The 18872-nt window shown below is 45.8% G+C and overlaps 1 protein-coding gene across 3 annotated transcripts in view; it reads right to left on the minus strand.

Annotated features, from left to right (window-relative positions):
• Window positions 1-16923: 16923 nt before the first annotated feature.
• The window catches only part of DNAJB6 (DnaJ heat shock protein family (Hsp40) member B6), a 99093-nt gene continuing 97144 nt past the window's right edge, over window positions 16924-18872 (minus strand). For 2 of the 3 annotated variants that reach the window (XM_073334548.1, XM_073334551.1), the window contains one exon: window positions 16924-18596. In XM_073334548.1, coding sequence (XP_073190649.1) covers window positions 18514-18596 — 83 coding nt within the window. In that variant the 3' untranslated portion in view covers window positions 16924-18513. The remainder of the gene's footprint in view (window positions 18597-18872) is intronic. The other variant, XR_012157621.1, reaches the window with a different exon arrangement.

Here is an 18872-nt window from a genome sequence, read left to right on the forward strand (position 1 = left end):
CTGAGCATTTCAGAGTCACTAACACCATTCTGGTCAGGTGGTCTGTAATATAGCCCTATTGCTGTATTCTTATTTTTCAAGCATGGAATTGCTATCCATAGAGATTCTATAGTACAATTTAGTTCACTTAAGATTTTTACTTCATTTGATTCTATGCTTTCTTTCACATATAGTGCCACTCTCCCCCTCCCCCGCCCTCCACATGACCTGTTCTGTCCTTCCGATATATTTTGTGCCCTGATATTACTGTGTCCCATTGATTATCCTCATTCCACCAGGTTTCTGTGATACCTATTATATCAAGATCCTCATTTAATACCAGTTCACGTATTTATATTCACCTCCAGAGGTGACTCCAGGTGCTTTACGAATGTTTAAAAACAAACAAATTCTGTTTTATAGATGAACAATCTCAAATTTACATTTGAAAGAAAACGTAAATAAATATTACCCACACAACAGCATTTAATATTAAATGACTAGAAAAGTGGCCTCTTACTTAGAAACTACATTATTGGTTTTTTTTGTTTTTTACACACACTACTGTAAGTGTACGTAATGCTTTACAGAGCATGGAAAGAAGACAAGGGATAAATTCTGCTCTCAGCTACATGCATGTAAAATCAGAGTAATTCCACTGAAGTCTATGGAGTTACTCCAAATTTAGGGTCAACTCTGCCCTGAAATGTGTGTGCCCCACCAGCATGAATAGGCGTTGTGCACAGATGTAAGAGTAACACCAACACCTAGTTCTTATTACAGTGTATTTCAGGGTAGAGGAGACAGGTGGCCCATTGGCTAGAGCACTGGCCTGGGACTCAGGAGACCTTGGTTCACTTCTCTGCCCCACCACCAGGGTAAATTGCTCTTTGTGCCTCAGTTTCCCATCTGTACATTCACGATAATGGTACTTTTAAAGAGTGTAGAGTTAAAAAACATTAAAGATTGTGAATGGCTCAGCAAATGGGGGCCACACAAATACTATAGATAGATCTCAAAGCCCTTTCCCTTTACAAAGGAGGGAAGTATCACCCCTGTGCTACAGGTGGGGAAATGGAGGTCCACTGACATACTCAGCATCACCCAGAAGGGCAGTGGCAGAGTCAGGAATAGAATCCCGAGTTCTACAATAGTGCTATACCTCAGAGGGCAGAATTTAGCCTTGAATGCAAGTGTGACTGGGGGTAGGACTGGTTGAAAAGTTTTTCAGAACAGTTAGATGGAAAATTGTGTCTGCTTTCCATGGAAAAGTTCATTTTTTCCAACCAAGTATTTCAGACAAAAATCTTTCAATTTTCAAGTTGTTGCTGAAAACTCAAATTTGCATGGAAAAATTTTGGATCAGTTCTCAGTAAGAGCAGAATTTAGCCCAGAAATGGATCACTGAGTCCTTTACACAACAGCAGCAGCATGAAGAAACCACATGGGTATGGTGAGATCCAAATATCCACATTTACTAACTATATACACACCACATGCAAGGTCAAGATACAAATATACACAGCGGCTCTGGCTGGCTTCTAAAGAACAGATCACGGTGAACAACACTGTGAACTTGCAAGGAGCCCACTGAACTCAGTGGGGGTTGATCTGCACTGAGCTCACTGTAGGATTGAGGCCTAACTCGGAAACATGCACCGCATGCACCACCATACCGTCAGCCCCACACGTTCAAGAATCGTTAGCCAGAGCTCTACCTTGTAGCATTTTATTTGCTTTCTGGTTTTTGAGCCTGTAGGGTTCATGTTTCCAAGCTTTTCTCCAGAACTATGAGGGTTAGAAACCCACTTTTTAAAAAAAATTAAAGCTGAGAACTTTCATGTAAACATGTGACTCCAGGTCTCTAAGATAAACACAGAGAGCGCACACGCGCGCAACACATCACTGTTATGAAAATTCAGACTGGCCTTTTTTGGCCAACTTGCCCTTTCACCAACGATTTTAGAAGACTGTGAGCAGCTCCTCAGATGTCACGAATGAACATTGCTCCACTGACAAGCTGAGGATCTGGTCTTGACTGTACAAACTCAGGAGAAGCTGGCTGTCCAGTAGGTCCTTTGCTGGGACAAATTCATTAGAGGATCTTCCCTGGGCCCATTCCCACTGCTGCATGAATCTCTTGCCATTGGATTGGCATCACGTTCTCACAAAGTGCATGGGGCCTGTGGTCAGACAGCTGTCAGATGGCTCTGTCATCTCTCTGTAAAGCCATCATTCCTCAGAGAAGAGGATTACCTTTTTCTGTAACTGGTGTTCTTCAAGATGTGTTGCTCATATCCATTCAACTTAGGTGTGTGTGCTTCTTGGAGTGGCATGCATATGCCACGGTATATACGGTGCTGCCGGCTCCCCCTCAGTTTCTTCTTGCTGGAAACTCCAACCGTGGAGAAGAAGGGTGGGTTGTGGACTGGACATGAGCAACACATTTTGAAGAACACCAGTTACAGAAAAAGGTAACTGTCTTTTCTTCAAGTGCTTGCTTATGTCCATTCAACTTAGGTGACTCCCAAGCAGTACACCGTGGAGATGGGTAGGAGTTTAAGGACGTGTAGATTGCAACACAGCTCTGCCAAATTCAGCGTCATCTATTGCTTGCTGAGTGATGGCATAATGGGCCGTGAACATGTGCACTGAGGACCACATCATGGCTCGACAGATGTCCTGGATCAGGAAGTGTGCTAGGAAGGCTGCTGAAGATGCCTGCGCTGTGGTCGAATGGGCTCGGACGACCGGTGGTGGAGGGACTCCCGCCAACTCATGGCGCTGCAAATGCAAGAGGTGATCCCACTAGAAATCCTCTGCGTGGACAACTGGAGACCTTTCATTCTATCAACTGTAGAGATGAGAATCTGAGTCAATTTACAGAAAGGCTTTGTCCGATTTAAGTAGAAAGCCAGGGCCCTTCTTACATCCAAAGCCTGAAGGCACCAGTCTCATCGGGCTTAGGACAGAAGACCAGAAGGAAGATGTCCTGGCTCACGTGGAAAGCGGACACCACCTTGGGAAGGAAGACCGGATAGGCCGGAGCGGGACCTTGACCTTATAGAAGACCGTGTATGGCGGTTCTGAGGTCAGGGCTCACAGCTCAGAGACTCACCTTGATGACATCACTGCCACCAGAAAAGCTACTTTCCATGATAGGTGAAATAGAGAGCAGGAGACCAAAGGCTCAAAGGGCGGGTCCGTGAGCCTGGACAGAACCAAGTTGAGATCCCACTGAGGGACCAAATTTGTGGAAAAAGTCTCTCAAGGCCTCTGAGGAACCTGACTGTCATGTCATGGGAGAACACCATCTGTCCCTGGATTGGCGGATGAAAGGTGGAAATGGCCGCCAGATGCACCCTAATAGAGAAGTGTGCCAAACCCTGGTTCCTCAAATGAAGAAGGTAGTCTAAGAGCGACTGCACCAAAGAATGCGAAGGGGAGATGCCCCATTCGGCTGCTCCGCAGGAGAACCTTGTGCACTTCGCCAGGTACGTCTGCTGAGTCAAGGGCTTTCTACTCTCGAGGAGGACCTTCTAGACTCCTTCCAAACAGGTGCGTTCCTCAGGCTTCAGCTACGCAACATCCATGCTGTGAGGTGGAGGGAATGAGAGGTTGGGTTGCAAGAGTCGACTGTGATCCTGTGATAGCAGGTCTGGACGGTTCAGCAGGGGCCACGGAGGGACCAATGCCAGGCTCGACAGCGTCCCGAACCGGTACTGGCGAGGCCATGCCAGGGCGATCATGATAACCTGAGCCTGGTCTCTCGATTTTTGCAAGGACCTTGCTGATGAGCGGAATTGGGAGGAGTGTGTACATCATGCTTCCTGCCCACAGCAGAAGGAAGGCATCAAAGAGGGAACCCTTGCCCAGACCCCACCTGAGGCAAAACCTGTGACACCCCCTTTTCTGCCTGATGGTGAACAAATTCACTTGGAGAACTCCTTACCTCTGGAAGATCATGCCAGCTACCTCCGGGTGGAGCATCCACTCAGGTGAGAGGCAAAATCCCTGCTTAGGTGATCTGCTAGTATGTTCTTAGTACCCGGAAGGTGAAACGCGTCTAGATGGATTTTGTGGTTGATGCAGAAGTCCCAGAGATGTAGTGCCTCTTGGCAGAGGGCCGAGGATCATTCTCCTCCTCGTCTGATGTAGAGCATTGAATCTATGTTGTCCGTCAAGACGCTGACCACTCTGCCCGACAGGTGAGGCAGGAAAACCATGCATGCCCTGTGCACTGCCCTGAGCTCTTCAACATTTATGGTGTAGCCTCATTTCCTCTGGGGACCACATACCCTGTGTCTGGAGAGCACCGAGGTGTGCCCCCTAGCCAAGGTCTGAGGCATCCGAAACCAACTCGACTGAGTGAGGAGTGCTGACAAAGGGAAGTCCTTCCAGGACTCTTCCAGGGTTGGTTCACCATCGCAACGAGGTAAGTACTGTCGCGGGGATGGTAACAACATTCTCCAGGTGGTCCCTGGTCTGGGAGTAGACCGACACCAGCCATTGCTTCAGGGGTCGCATCCGGAGCCTGGTGTGGCCCATCACATATGTGCAGGCTGCCATATGACCCATGAGGCTCAGGCAAACCCTGGCCATGGTCGGGGGAAACGCAGAGACTTTCCTGATGAGGTCCATCAGTGCCCTGAATCTCTCCAGCAGCAGGAATGCATCCGATGAAGTGAGCTATAGCTCACGAAAGCTTATGCTCAAATAAATGTGTTAGTCTCTAAGGTGCCACAAGTACTCTTTCTTTTTCCAGTAGCAGGAACATCCTGGCGCAGGTTGAGTCGAGCAACACTCCAATGAACTCTATCCTCTGTACCAGAACTAGCAGTTTTTTTGTCATTTAGCAAGTGGCTAACAGCATCGTGACATCCCTTTGGACCTAGATCTGCCTCTGACTAGCGAGTTGTTGAGGTACAGGTAGATCTGGACACCCCGACATCTGAGGTAAGCAGCCCCCACCGACATGCACTTGGTAAATACCCACAATACTGTCGCTAGGCCAAATGGGAGGACCGCATATAGATAGTGGTTGGGTCCTACCGTAAACCAGAGGAAGCGTCTGTGTCACATCGCCATCTTCAAGGGAAAGTATGCTTCTTTCAGATCAAGGGTGGCATACAAGTCTGCCGGATCCAGCGAGGCAATGATGGAGGCCAGGGAGACCATGCAGAACTTCAGCTTCGCTAGGAAGCGGTTCAAGTGTCGCAGGTCTAGGATAGGTCACAGGCTGCCATTGGCCATTGGGATTAAAAAGTAATGGAAATAGAACCCCTTGTTCCTGTACGCTGGAAGAACGATCTCCACCTCACCTAGCTGTAGTAACCCCTCTAGCCTCCTGTGCAAGGAGACTTTTGTGAGAAGGGTCCCTGAAAAGAGGGCGGGTAGGAAGAAGGGGTAGAAAGCAACTGAAGGGTGCAACCCTGCGCCACTGTACTGAGGACCCATTGGTCCAATGTTATAGATGTCCGCACAGAGAGGAAAGAAGAAAGGTGGTTGGTGGGCCGAGCTCGACTGAGAAGCCTGTTGGCGAAGACACCGCTTGTAGCCTCTGGGTTTCTTATGGAGAAGCTCCTGACGAGGGTGGCTCCCCAGCCCTGAGGCTGCTGTGGCTTGAACCATTTGTGGGAAGGGCTGGGAACATACAGGCCCAACATTTTAAGGGTCATGTAGGAGTCCCTGATGCCATGGAGTTTATTGTCCATCTGTTCCACAAACCGGGCTTGCCCATTGAACGGAAGGTATTGCATCGACTGCTCAGCCTCTGTGGACAAGCCAGAGAGGAGCAGCCAGGATGCCCAGTGCATGGCGACGGCCAAGACCATGGTTCGAGTGGCAGCATCCGACACTGCCTGGAGCGTTGCTCTGGCCGCAGTTGTGCCCTCCTCCATGATTGCTCAGAACTTCTTCCTAGAAGAAATCAGGGAGGGAGCCCTCAAACTTGGCCATGGCTTGCCACATGCTAAAGTCAAAGCGTTCCGGGAAGGCCTGATGGTTGGCCACCCTCAACTGTAGACTAGAGAATGAATAAACCTTACGCCCAAACAAGTCCAGTCTCTTGGAGTCTTAGGGGTAGCCCTGGGTTGTTCCCTGTGGTTAACCGCCTCTACCACTAGGGAGTTGGGAGCAGGGTGGGTGTACAGTTACTTGTGGCCTTTGGATGGCACAAAGTACTTGAGCTCAACCCACTTGGAGATGTGGGGGCAGCGAGGAGGGAGTTTGCCGCAGGGCATTGATGATTTTTGAGACCCCTTCATGAAGGGGCAAAGCCACCCTGGCTGGTGTCGTGGAACAGAAGACATCAAAGAGAGAGTCCCAGGGCTCCTCTAACTCCTCCACCTGAAGACCCAGGCTGGTGGCAACCCTCTTCAGTAGTTCCTCAGGAGGGAGCCCCGTTAAGGCCTTGTCTGGGGATGACAAGGAGGATGCCAGTGCCATAGGGTCCTCCACAACTATTGGTGGCCCAGTGGCTTGCTCCCCTACTCCCTTTTGGACCTGCGGGGTCCTTGCACCCAAGGCTTCATGCACCGGAGGAGGGCGGTAGAGAGAGGCAGCTGGTCTCTCCGAGGCTCCAGACACTGAGCGGGTGGCCTGGGGGGGCTGAGTGAACCCTGATGTGTTCCATGGGTACCACGGTGCCAGCCACTGTGCCTGAGGCCACAGGGCCGGTTTCAGTGCTGACAACGTAGCTGGTACCGTGGCTTGTCCCACCATCAGGAAACCTCGCTCCAAACCAGGGCTGGATCTTGAGCGGTTGCTCTTCAGGCAACCAGGACAGAGTGGAACAGTGGCTCTTCCCCGACCAATGCAGGTCACTGCACCTGGAGTCCGATCTGGAATGGGATCGTGGGGACTGGTGGCGCTTGACAGATCTGCTACAGCCTGGAGCTGGCCATCTGTGTCTCATGCTTGACGAATGGTACCGGGATGAGGAGCGGGACTGGGAGTCTGAATGGACTCGGTGCTGGTAAGTGCCCGCACCTGGTGATGCCCTCCTAGAGGGATCGGTGAGGTGCAAGGAACAGTAGCATCGATCCCTTGATGGGTCTCTGGAGCGGTACCATGGTCTTGGAAATACCAGGTGCAAGGACCAGTACTCCGGCTGGGGGGCGCATGCCTCCAGAGGTCTGTGCCCGGTAACTGGCGAGTTGCGCCTTGAGCATCTCTGCCTGTGCCCAAGGTCCAGGGACTGAATGGGGCTGCGCTGGGTCTGCCTTTCACAGTCAGATGCATGGTGGCTACGGGAAGGCAAGTGCTGGTGGGACGTCCCCCGCCAATGGGAACGGTGCTGCTGGGGTGAGGACTGTGGCGGTGTGAACGCAGGTTTACCCTGTGAAAGGGGAACCTCAGGAGCCAGTGTGGGTGGCACCGGGAGGGACATGATCTCCTGTGCCACCTGCAGGGCCTCCGGCGTGGGTGGTACCCGGAGCTGGCGGAGGCCTCTGCCACTATCCAGGGTGGCTGGCAGGGAGCAAGCTGGGCTACACTGCTCAACAGGAGCTTGAGCCCGAGATGGGCGAAGAGTTGCCCGGCCCTGGACTTTGCTCGCACCATGTCTTATCCTTTCCCTTGCGGGAGGTTGGAGACTGACCTTGCACTGTCTTCTTGGTCGGAGCCATGGATGGGAACTGGCACTAGCCAGTGGACGGTCCTGGTGGGGTGCTACGTACCAAGGTCACGGTGCTTGGTGCCGTGTCAGAGTGTTGCTGCAGTACCAGGGTCAGGACTGACTCCATAAGGAGCACTCTTAAGCGAATATCGTACTCCTTCTTAGTCCTTGGCTTGAAGGACTTGCAAATCTTGCACTTTTCACTAATGTGCCCTTTGCCCAAGCAACGCAGACAGCTGCTGTGTGGATCACTAATGGGTATGGGCCTCTTGCAGCGATCACAGGGTTTAAAGCCTTGATATGGTCTCTCACAGTATTCTTGCCAACAAGTTAAAGAAGTATGGGCTGGATGAATGGACTATAAGGTGGATAGAAAGCTGGCTAGTTAATCGGGTTCAACAGGTAGTGATCAATGGCTCCATGTCTAGTTGGGGCACTCTGCTTGATACCGGCTGCCAAGGGTCAGTCGTGGGGCCAGTTTTGTTCAGTATCTTCATTAATGATCTGGAGGATGGCGTGGGTTGCACCCTCAGCAAGTTTGCAGATGACACTGAACTGGGAGGAGAGGTAGATACACTGGAGGGTAGGGATAGGATACAGAGGGACCTAGACAAATTAGAGGATGGGACCTAAAGAAATCTGATGAGGTTCAACAAGGACAAGTGCAGAGGACGGAAGAATCCCATGCACCGCTACAGGCTGAGGACCGAGTGGCTAGGCAGCAGCTCTGCAGAAAAGGACCTAGGGCAGGGGTAGGCAACTTATGGCACGTGTGCCAAAGACGGCACGCGAGCTGATTTTCAGCGGCACTCACACTGCCCCAGTCCTGGTCAATAGTCCAGGGGGCTCTGCATTTTAAATTTAATTTTAAATGAAGCTTCTTAAACATTTAAAAAACCTTATTTACTTTACATACAACAATAGTTTAGTTTTATAATAGACTTATAGAAAGAGACCTTCTAAACACTTTAAAATGTATTACTGGCATGCGAAACCTTACATTAGAGTGAATAAATGAAGACTCAACACACCACTTCTGAAAAGTTGCCGACCCCTGACCTAGGGGTTATAGTGGACAAGAAGCTGGATATGAGTCCACAGTTTGCCCTTGTTGCTAAGAAGGCCAACGGCATTTTGGCCTGTATAAGTAGGAGCATTGCTGGCGGATCGAGGGACATGATCATTCCCCTCTATTCGACATTGGTGAAGCCTCATCTGGAGTAATGTGTCCAGTTTTGGGCCCCACAATACAAGGATGTGGAAAAATTGGAAAACGTCCAGTGGAGGGCAACAAAAATGATTAGGGGGCTGGAGCACACAACTTTTGAGGAGAGGCTGAGGGAACTGGGATTCTTTAGTCTGCCGCAGAGAAGAATGAGGGGGGCTTTGATAACTGCTTTCAACTACCTGAAAGGGGGTTCCAAAGAGGATGGAGCTAGACTGTTCTCAGTGGTACCAGATGGCAAAATGACGAATAATGGTCTCAAGTTGCAGTGGGGAAGGCTTAGGTTGGATATTAGAAAAAACTTTTTCACTAGGAGGGTGGTGAAACACTGGAATGCGTTACCTAGGGAGGTGGTGGAATCTCCTTTCTTAGAAGTTTTTAAGGTCAGGCTTGACAAAGCCCTGGCTGGGATGATTTAGTTGGGGATTGGTCCTGCTTTGAGCAGGGGGTTCGCCTAGATGACCTCCTGAGGTCCCTTCCAACCCTGATATTCTATGAACGGAGCATGCTCCATCCCAAGGCAAAGTCCCATTCAGGACCTACAAAGTCTCTAACTATAGCTAAGGGCATTAATAACACTAACAGAAAACTATATACGCTATAATAAAAGAATTACCGAGTTCGTACAAACGAGAAAGCAACAGCACTAGCTGAAGCAGCAAGAGTTCCAGCATCGTCACCGGCAGCAAGGAGGAACTGAGGGTGGGGTGGGGGGCGCGGGAGACGGTCCCCTCCGGATACTGCTGAGGGAAAAGACTTCCGGCACCAGTGCAAGTGGTGAGCACACACACCTAAGTTGAAGGACATGAGCAAGCACTTGAAGAACTGGAACTTCCACCCGAAGGATTAGCAAGATCCAGGCCTAATGGCTAATTCTAGGCATTCAGTCATGCTTATGGATGTCCTTAGGTATGTGTCCCTCCTCCTCAGCCCAAACTCCTGCTACTAGGCAGGAGCATTCTTCTGGCTGGTCAGCCACACTCCCATTGATACAGGAGCAGCAGATACCCCCTGTACTCCCTTTCCTGCCCATAACTCTTGGCTTCATGGGCCATGTTGGAACAAGTCCTTAAAACTACAGATGAGGTTTATTTCTGTCATTTAAAGTTCTCTTAATAAAATCTGAATTGTAACCAAAAATGCTGCATCTGTGCTGTGCTAAACAGCTGTGCCTTCCTCTTTATCACAGGTAATGACATTATTCCAGTAAAGCGCATGCCATGATTGTAAGACACAGACAGCTATTTGTTGCTGCTCTCATACATCAAGTTCACTTTCTGAACAACAGGAAGAGTCGTTGTTTCCGGCCAGGCAGTGTCAACTGGTAAGAGGAGCCAGTCAGAGCAACTGTCATTTTTGTTTCCTAAAACAAAAAATTAAGTTTGTTCACTGAGTAGGATGAATGTTATTGATCAAGGGGAAACCAGAGATCAAAAATCAAAAGGAATTACGGAATGACGTAGGAGACACGCCACGAAAGGTCTGTCAACCCTTCTATTATCCAGGCCCTCCCCCAGCACCTCATTTTTCAGGATATTTAGCCACCTGTCCTTATTCTCCTTAGACAGGAGTCGCAATGGGTTAATGGACTGAACTTTTCGTCTCTGGAGGGGGGAGTTCAAACTGCTGCAAAAATTAATCGAATTGTCCCCACCCCATGTCTTCATTTATCAACTCCACAGGGCATGTGGCAGGATTGGCAATTTCTACCTCAGTGAAACCTAGGGCTGGAAGAGTACGGAGTGCTGAAAATCAGCAATAGGATGTAGTAGCAGAGCTAGAGCAGGAGAAACTTGCTTCATACCTGCCTTGGTCTTGTGAAAGCGAGGGATTAATAACATGGGCGCTAGTACTGAATTCACTCACATTCAAAATAAAATATAATCTGGGCTGGAATTTGGTATACATATGCTTATTCGCCAAGTTAGCCACACACGTTTAAATGTTCAAGAAATGCATGCACAAGTGTAACCAGCTCTTTGCATATGCCATCATGGCAAATACATTGCATTGCACAAAGGCAAAACATCTTGCTGAAAGTCTCCCAGAATATCAGGGTAGAGGCAGGAATAGAGCCCAGGTCCAAAGTCGGACACTCCAGTGGGCCACACTACTTTGTACAGCCGTATGTATGGCATGCATCAGCATGTGTGCACCCTCTCTAAGCATTGTGGCCAGCAGCCATGTAAATGCAAAGCATGCCTAGAAAACTCTTTCCCGCTTTGAGTTTCTTCCACTTCCCGAACCAGACTATACGATACCAAGCCAGCTTTAGCCCTTTGGGCAACTCCTTTGATTTTCTGAATTTGACCCTAATATTTTAAATGGGGCTTTAAATTCTAAGATACGCAGGAAAAACAAATGAAGTCATACGTGGGGTAGGACATTTGAAACAGCACTGTAAAGATTAGTGCCTTCTCCTAGGGTCAAATCCTGTTCATTTTAGTCAGAGGAATAGGCATAAAGCAAGCCTTTAATAAACAGGCAACCTGGGCCACTTTCGGACATGCAAATGGACACATTTTAATTTGGATGACTCAGATCCTAAGAAAGGTGAATTCTAGCTGACGAGGGGCCTTTACACATGCAGATGGGAAAAGTGTGTGAGGTAGACCATTGTTAAACAATCTTTTATTTAACTTGCTAACCACGCAGAGCAAAAAATTCACTTAGTAGCATAGGAAATATCTAGTCATTTTGGCATATTTGTTTCATAACTGGGGTTGGTTGAATTGTTCCAGCTTTGTCAGCTGACGCACCACAATAAAACATGATACTAGATAGAACATGATACGAGTGAGTCAGTCACATTCCATCCCTTAATGTGACAGAACACACTGGCTGAACAATGTTTTCCTAAGCACTCATGATGGGAAAAAGGCGTTGTTCTGAGGAAAACGTCATCTTGTTGATTTGAGGGGGAAGAAAAAAAAACCAATGTCATCCACCAAAAAAAGGCCATGGTTCAGCTGTGCATTCATACATTTTTCAACCCAAAAGTCAAACCCCACCATTTTACAACCGCAACATGGAATATTAAATCTGGTGGGTTTTTTTTTTTCCCCCGTTACATTCAGAAACCTCCCCAGAGCATTAGGCCAGTCTGCACTAGAATTGAAGCTATGCTAGGCAAAACTATATTTAAACTAAACTAGAGATGGATCAGAAGCAGAACTTCAGACTGAAACACCTTCTGAAAACGGCAGCTCTTGGAATCACCTTTGGCTTTTGGATCTGGATGCCAAATAGACAAATACTTCCACAATTCAGGAGTGGAAATTAAGCTCAGTCTCTTGGCCCTTCCCCCTGCTTTCCATATCTTCCCCACAGACCCTTGCTTTTCTAGGAAACTAGGTCTGTAGTCTGGCCACTTCTCCTTCAGCCTCTCCAGGGGCTTGGCCAATACCACATGTGAGACATTTAAGGAGCCTTTAGATGCTGCAGGAGGTGATGTTCATAAATCAGTAGGTGGTGCTCCGAGTCAGCAGTGAAGGAATACCCAACATAGTGTTTTTGAGGAATGGGGGAAGTGCAAATTGTGTAATGAGGGTATCAGCTTTTGTACGAGATGTGAAAAATCAAAGCTCCTGATCATTTGTGGTTATGACGGAGTCCCATGGAGTATTTGTAAGAGTTGAGGCGTTAGCCAATGCTACAATTTCAGTCTGCTTTCTTAAATTCCCTGGAGCCCCTGTAGTTCCAGTTAGATACACCATTCTCCACTTCCCGTCTCTAATTGGTGTGGAGCATTTGTTAGTCAGTGCTGTTATTAGGTCCTGTGCTCAAATTCCAACTACAGCATTGGAAACACTACATAAATAGCCTACACGGGGGCAATACCCAGCTTACAACAGCGGGGCATGGTTCAGTGCCTCTAACTGCCCGTTTGTCATTGGAGACATGGGCAGCAAACACCCTGACAATGCAAAAGGTTCCAACCAACCCACCTTTACTGCAGGTTACTCACATTAGTGTGCACACCCGACAGCCACATCCAGCCCATTTCTGCTTCTTGTTATATAGAACTTTAGTATAGAGTGCAGCTGCTTTCAAAGGATAAAGAGCATGTTCTTTAGTAGAGACAAAGTAGGCGAGGTAATATCTTTTATTGGACCAGTTTCTGCTGGTGAGAAAGACGAGCTTTTGAGCTTATCCAGAGCTCCTCTTCAGGTCTGGGAAGGGAACTCTGTCATGGTTCTTTAGCAAAATACATATGAGTTTCTACTGAAGGAAACAAAGGATCAGAGAAATGTTATCTAGGCAGAGCTATGCTTCAGGTCGGTGTACAGCACATGTCAAATATATATTGAACCCCAAAAAACAGCTGATAAACTTGTGACTCATCAGGGGCTGCTAAAGCCAGGATCTATGTCTTGTTTGAGAGTACAAGACAGAGGGCAGGTTGTTCCCATCAAATGTCACAAAGTCCCATGTACTTCATGGGACCTAAACTATGCAGCAAGAGGCCCCACACCCCCACTCCCTTGTACTCCACTGTGGCTGGCTAGACATTCTGCATCCTCATTTAAAGTTAAAACTATTGCAGTTTTCTGAATTAAATAGGAAGATGAATATATGCAATACAATAGTCCATGTCATTTTGGATACTTTTAAATAAAGCATTTTCAGCTTTGCACATGGCAAAGATTTTCATAGTTGCACAGTCCTAGTGTAGAAATTGGCACAGGGGAAGCAAGAAGTTTTGGCAGTTGGATGGAGACAGCTGAAGCTGTTGGCAGCAACAGAGGTATGGGAGACAGTTCAGGATAAGCACATCTGGAAGAAGTTTCTTCTTAAACGATGATCAGTTAAATAATTAACGTGGACAGGGACATGTTTGCGATTAGGTTTCAGAGTCAACACTGCTCCCCTGAGAGGAATGGGGGCAGTTGGCTCATCTCAATATTGTTTCAGGATGTAATATTAAATGAGGAGAGGGTGCTAAAGTCACTGATGACCAACGGGATACCTTACAAATCTGACATTAAAAAGTTAAAGATTTCTCATAGAAAAGGGGTTAGAAGAAGAATGAGAAACTGAACTAAGCTCACACAGGACAATTGAATTTGCTGCAGTTTCAGACCTAGGTACCTACTCTTGTGCCCCTGCTGGGGACTGAGGTGCCCAATTTAAGCAGCCAAATCTAGAAATGTGAAGGCAGCTTCCTTTCCTTACCCAGTGACTCCTAAAACTAGACTGACAGGCAGCATGATTAGTGGCCTGAGAATTCCAGTAAGAGCCATGAGTGGAGCTCCCACATTGACTCATGGATGGCCTTGAGAAATCACTTAAAACTGTTTAACTCATCTGTCAGAAAAGGGGGATAATTCAATTTACCTAATCCCCACAACACCCTGTTTGGAAACTGTAAAGTGCCATTATTAGTTTGTTCTGTTTTCTGCCCCAATGCAAGAGTCAAAGAGAAGGGAAAAGAGTCAATATAGAGGAAAACATGGGAAGTAAAACTAAATTGTGCACAAAGCAATGTGATAAAAGATTAAGACTGCCTGCAGAGGATTGTGTATCAAATGATAGGAACCAAGATCTGAAATGCAGCTATCATACTCATTTAGATTATCTATTTCTCAGATTCAGGAGGATCAGACTGGAGAATTAAAGTGCAATTAGAGATGTAGAAACATGCCAGGGAGAAAAACACCGGGCATTAAATGTAATAATTAACCAAGTCTCAGACTCAGAGACCAAATGCATGCTCGAATCGGGCGGTAGGTATCCTGAAATCCATGGTGGAGGGCAGGTGGGTCACAGCAGTTATGAATTTAAGAAATAGTTTGGAAAAAGGCAATGTAGATCAATCTTCATTTTACGTTACAGGTAGGGGATATATGTTGCATGTCTTTAGGTGTCTGACTTCTCCAACAATAGCCTTTTCCATAAGAAAAATGTGAAAGTGGCATCTTTAGAAACACACAGTACATTCCGAATCCACAGAAAGGTCACGAACTCTTCCTGCAAAAGGGAAGCAAGGAGGGGAGCCTCGGTAGGGGCTTCCATGGTGACCAAATAAAACTGACTTATTTGAGTCACTGTAATGAGTCTTCACAACACTCAGCCAATTCAAACAAGTGAACGCACAGCTGAAGGCAGCAACACCGATCACCCAACACTGGAAGTTAATTTGGGAAATATGCCCCTGCCCTGTAGCAGAAACATTTGCTGAGACCGTTCTGCTAAGATCAAGTGCTGCCCAATCTCCCAACTGACCGAACATCAAGCAGCCCTTGAAGCAGAGGGTGTATTGTTGGCTGGAGTCATGGAATCCCAGTGGCCCAGCACTAGGCAAGAAAACCCCTCCCCAGGTTTAGGAAGGGCTGTGGGATGCAGCAAGTCTTTTCTACTTTGCACTTAAATGCACTCCCCTTTCCTGCACTTGAGCCTACATTTATGCTGAAGCATAGGCAAGAGCTCAGTCCTTTCAGTTTTACAGCTAACCACCAAGGGCATGCTGACACGCTCTGTACCTCGGGGGAGCGTGCTGTAGTCCCCATATTCCTCATTTACATATAAACGTGATCTTACATATAAAGCATGCCTTGTAAGGTATCAAGGGAAAGGTTACGATCTGCTGAAAGTCATTCTCTATCCATGTGTGTGTATCATTAATGCACATGAAGTTAGAGAATTGTATTTTATGGTTGTCACTAAAGCATGCTGTAAACTGGCAATGGCTCACCTGCATGAGGCCACACCAGAGGAATTGCTCAACCTTGCTTGGAGAGACTCAGCAATGCCCTCCAGACATGCCTGGACTTGTGTCCTAGTCCTACAAGCACATGGACTGAGGGAATAAAAGACAGAGTGGACACATACTGGGCCCTTTTCCTTCCCCCACCTATGCTGCAAGCAACCAAGACACTGAGAAGAATACAAGACTCCAACACAGGAGATTGGCCTAGGTTTAAGGAACAAACCTGTATATTAAGGACTGCAATATCCAGTGGGGTGAGAAAAACTCCTTTATCTAGTTGCTGCCCAGTCTAATGGGGTTGAGAGTTTAGACTGCGTACTTATATTTTCTTTTGGTAACCACTCTGACTTGTTATGCTTTGACTTAAAATCTATCTTTATAGTCAATAAATCAGTTTATTCTACCTGAAGCAGTGTGTTTGGTTTGAAGCGAGTCAGAGACTCCCCCTTGGGAGAAAGCCTGGTACATGTCAATTTCTTTGTTAAATTGACGAACTCATAAGGTTGCAGCATCCAGCGGGCATAACTGGACACTGCAAGATGGAGGTGCCTAGGATTGTGTCTGGGACCGGAGATATTGGCTAGTGTCATTCGCTTGCAACTAGCTGGGAGCAGCTTACATGCCAGAGGCTTTGCATGAACAGCCCAGGAGTGGGGGTTCTCAAAGCAGAGCAGGGTAAGACTGGCTCCCAGAGTCAAGGATTGGAGTGGCCTAGAAGATCACCGGTCCAGATAACACCAGAGGGGAATATCACACGTGCCATGCAACTTCTTAAGAAATTTCTCTCTCTCTCTCATACACCCCCACCAACCCACCCATCCTGCAGCCAGCATTTGAAAATACTCATGAAAACTTTTCTTAAATAATGATGCAGTAACTATTGTTACCTCTTCTTGTCACCCTTCTGTTACTGTAACATACACGTGTAAGCCATTAGTACTCACCATTTGAAAGAATCTCAAAGTGTGTTGTGGGGCAATTTTTCCAAAAACAAAAAAAATCCCCAAATGGAACAATCTTCAAAATCCCACAGAATAGCTGAATTCAAAGTAATCATGTGGTGTTAATATGAATGCCATGCTTACAGCAGGTGCATTTCCATCAGAATGAACTCTGCAATATTTCTAGTTTTAGCAGTATTAACTATTTTAAGTGTAGGGAATCTCTTTGGAAATGATACTCTCTAAAACTAGAATTAACACTGTGTTCCCACTGTAGCATGTACAAATATACGGTATACTGTTAATCTTTGCTAAAAAACCAATCCTTGTGGGTACTTGAACGTCTTGTGAATGTATAGCCTTCATTTTCTTTAGTACCCGATGCTTAATACAGGTATAGCAAACTGATGTCAGAACACAACTATTTTTTATAGTTAAAAATGACAAAGAATAAAGAGAATTGTCTTTATTTTTAAATATTAGTAACACCGCACAAAACAATTATGTGGTACTTAAGTGACAAACAAAAACTGTTCTCAATCTTAAATTTCAGATAAACCTAATTTAAGTACCCTAACAATCTGCATATGGTTACATTTTCCTAATGCAAGCATCATATGCTAAACCATCCAAATATTGTAGATTACCAAGATTTCTCATATTTTAACAGTCATTCTAGAACAGCAGATTTTACTTCTCTTTAGCATCTTCTTTACATCGTGTGCATTGCTACATTTTGTAAATACCAAGGTGAGTGAATTTCTCCAGGAAATTTGGGTTTCCAACAGTGCCAGGTTTAAGTCAGTTACATCACCAACATAAAAGCAAAAAGAGCAGAGACAAAAGAACAAAATGAAAACATGTCCGATAACTAGTATTCATAGGTTAGAGAGAAAAGGCAACCCACTGGCAAGGAACATGCAGGAAAGTAGTTAAGACAATAGAAAGATTCTACTTAGTGCTCAGTTAAAAGGTTAGGAGAAGCAGTGTGACATGCACATGGAACAATTATGGGAAGCAAGGAAGCAATCTTGCCAGACTCCAAATATTTCTTTTAAAGTGAGGAAAATGTTTCCAAACTTAAAAGTTTAGTCCTGCCATATAACTGATGTAAAATATACTTTCCTCATGTGTGACTGACATTCTAGATATATATTTCTGCAAAGAATTACTTGCTAGAATCATATGGAACCTGAAAACGTGTTCAGGATCTGAAATCACTCTGCAGAAATCAAGGGTAAATTTAAAGTAAATTAACATTTAGATAATTTGTCTGGAGAGACTTTGTAGAAATTGAAAATGATGAAAAATACAAGGAATGATTTCACTCAGTGACTCACCAGGAGTCTACCATGCATAATGAATCAGTATGAATATTTACAGGAGACCAGAATCACACTGGCTTTCTTAAATCACCAGATGTAACTTCAAAATGCAACATAAATGTGACAGCATATTTAAATCATCATAACAGAAATAATTTTTTCTGCCTAGGTTAGAAAAAAGTTAATGTAAAATGCAATTATGAAGTTTACATACTTATTACTAGATTGTTTCTTAAAACTAGTTTCTAAAGGCTTAGTCCTACTCTCACCGAAGTCAATGGGAAAGCTTCTATTGATTTCAATAGGAATAGGATCAAGGTTTAACTCAGATATGTTAACAGGCCTGAGGATACCAGAAGGAGTAGACCTAAAGAGACATTGTTACAACCCCTTATATCCTAGAGGAAAACACAAGACTACAGTAGATCTAGTTGCCGGGAAGGAAGAAGTAAGTGATTCTGCAAGATTTTCCAAGTTTCAAACACAATGCACCTCTAACCAAGATCAGCCTACTTTGAAGTCCCCAGTCTGACTGGCAAAAAAGCCACTCTGTGCTGCTAAAGGGTAATACAGTGCAATTTTAGTTTTAAACACAAGTCCTCTTCCTTACTAAGAGTGTATACAATCAAAATAAAATATACACAAAAAAGTGTGCTCAAATGTAACAACAACATATGGTATCATTGTAAAGGTATTGAATATCGGAGGAGTCCATTTTAGTGATTCCCTTTGGTTGGCTTCTTCTTCTTCTGTTCCTCTCTCTGCTTCTGCTTCCTCCTCTTGCTGCCTTCTTTGTGTCCTGAGGAGATATGGCTTGTAAAACACAGTTCATAATATTCAATTGACTTTTCCTTTATAAATGTACACATTCTCTGAATGGTTTAGATATTCTTTCAAGAAGACTTGGTCTAATTTGGTTTGTTTCTTTAGTTACCAGTTTCACTAAGTCTAATACAAAGCTGGAAAAAAAAAGCTTAGGTATCTTTGAAGTTTGGAAAGATGTAAAAACAATCAAAAAACTTCAAAGCCATTCAGGAAGAGCCTCAAAAATAAAGAACTTACAAAATGGACACAA

This window comes from Lepidochelys kempii, chromosome 2, assembly GCF_965140265.1.
Source record: "Lepidochelys kempii isolate rLepKem1 chromosome 2, rLepKem1.hap2, whole genome shotgun sequence".
In the NCBI taxonomy this organism is placed as follows: domain Eukaryota; kingdom Metazoa; phylum Chordata; order Testudines; family Cheloniidae; genus Lepidochelys; species Lepidochelys kempii.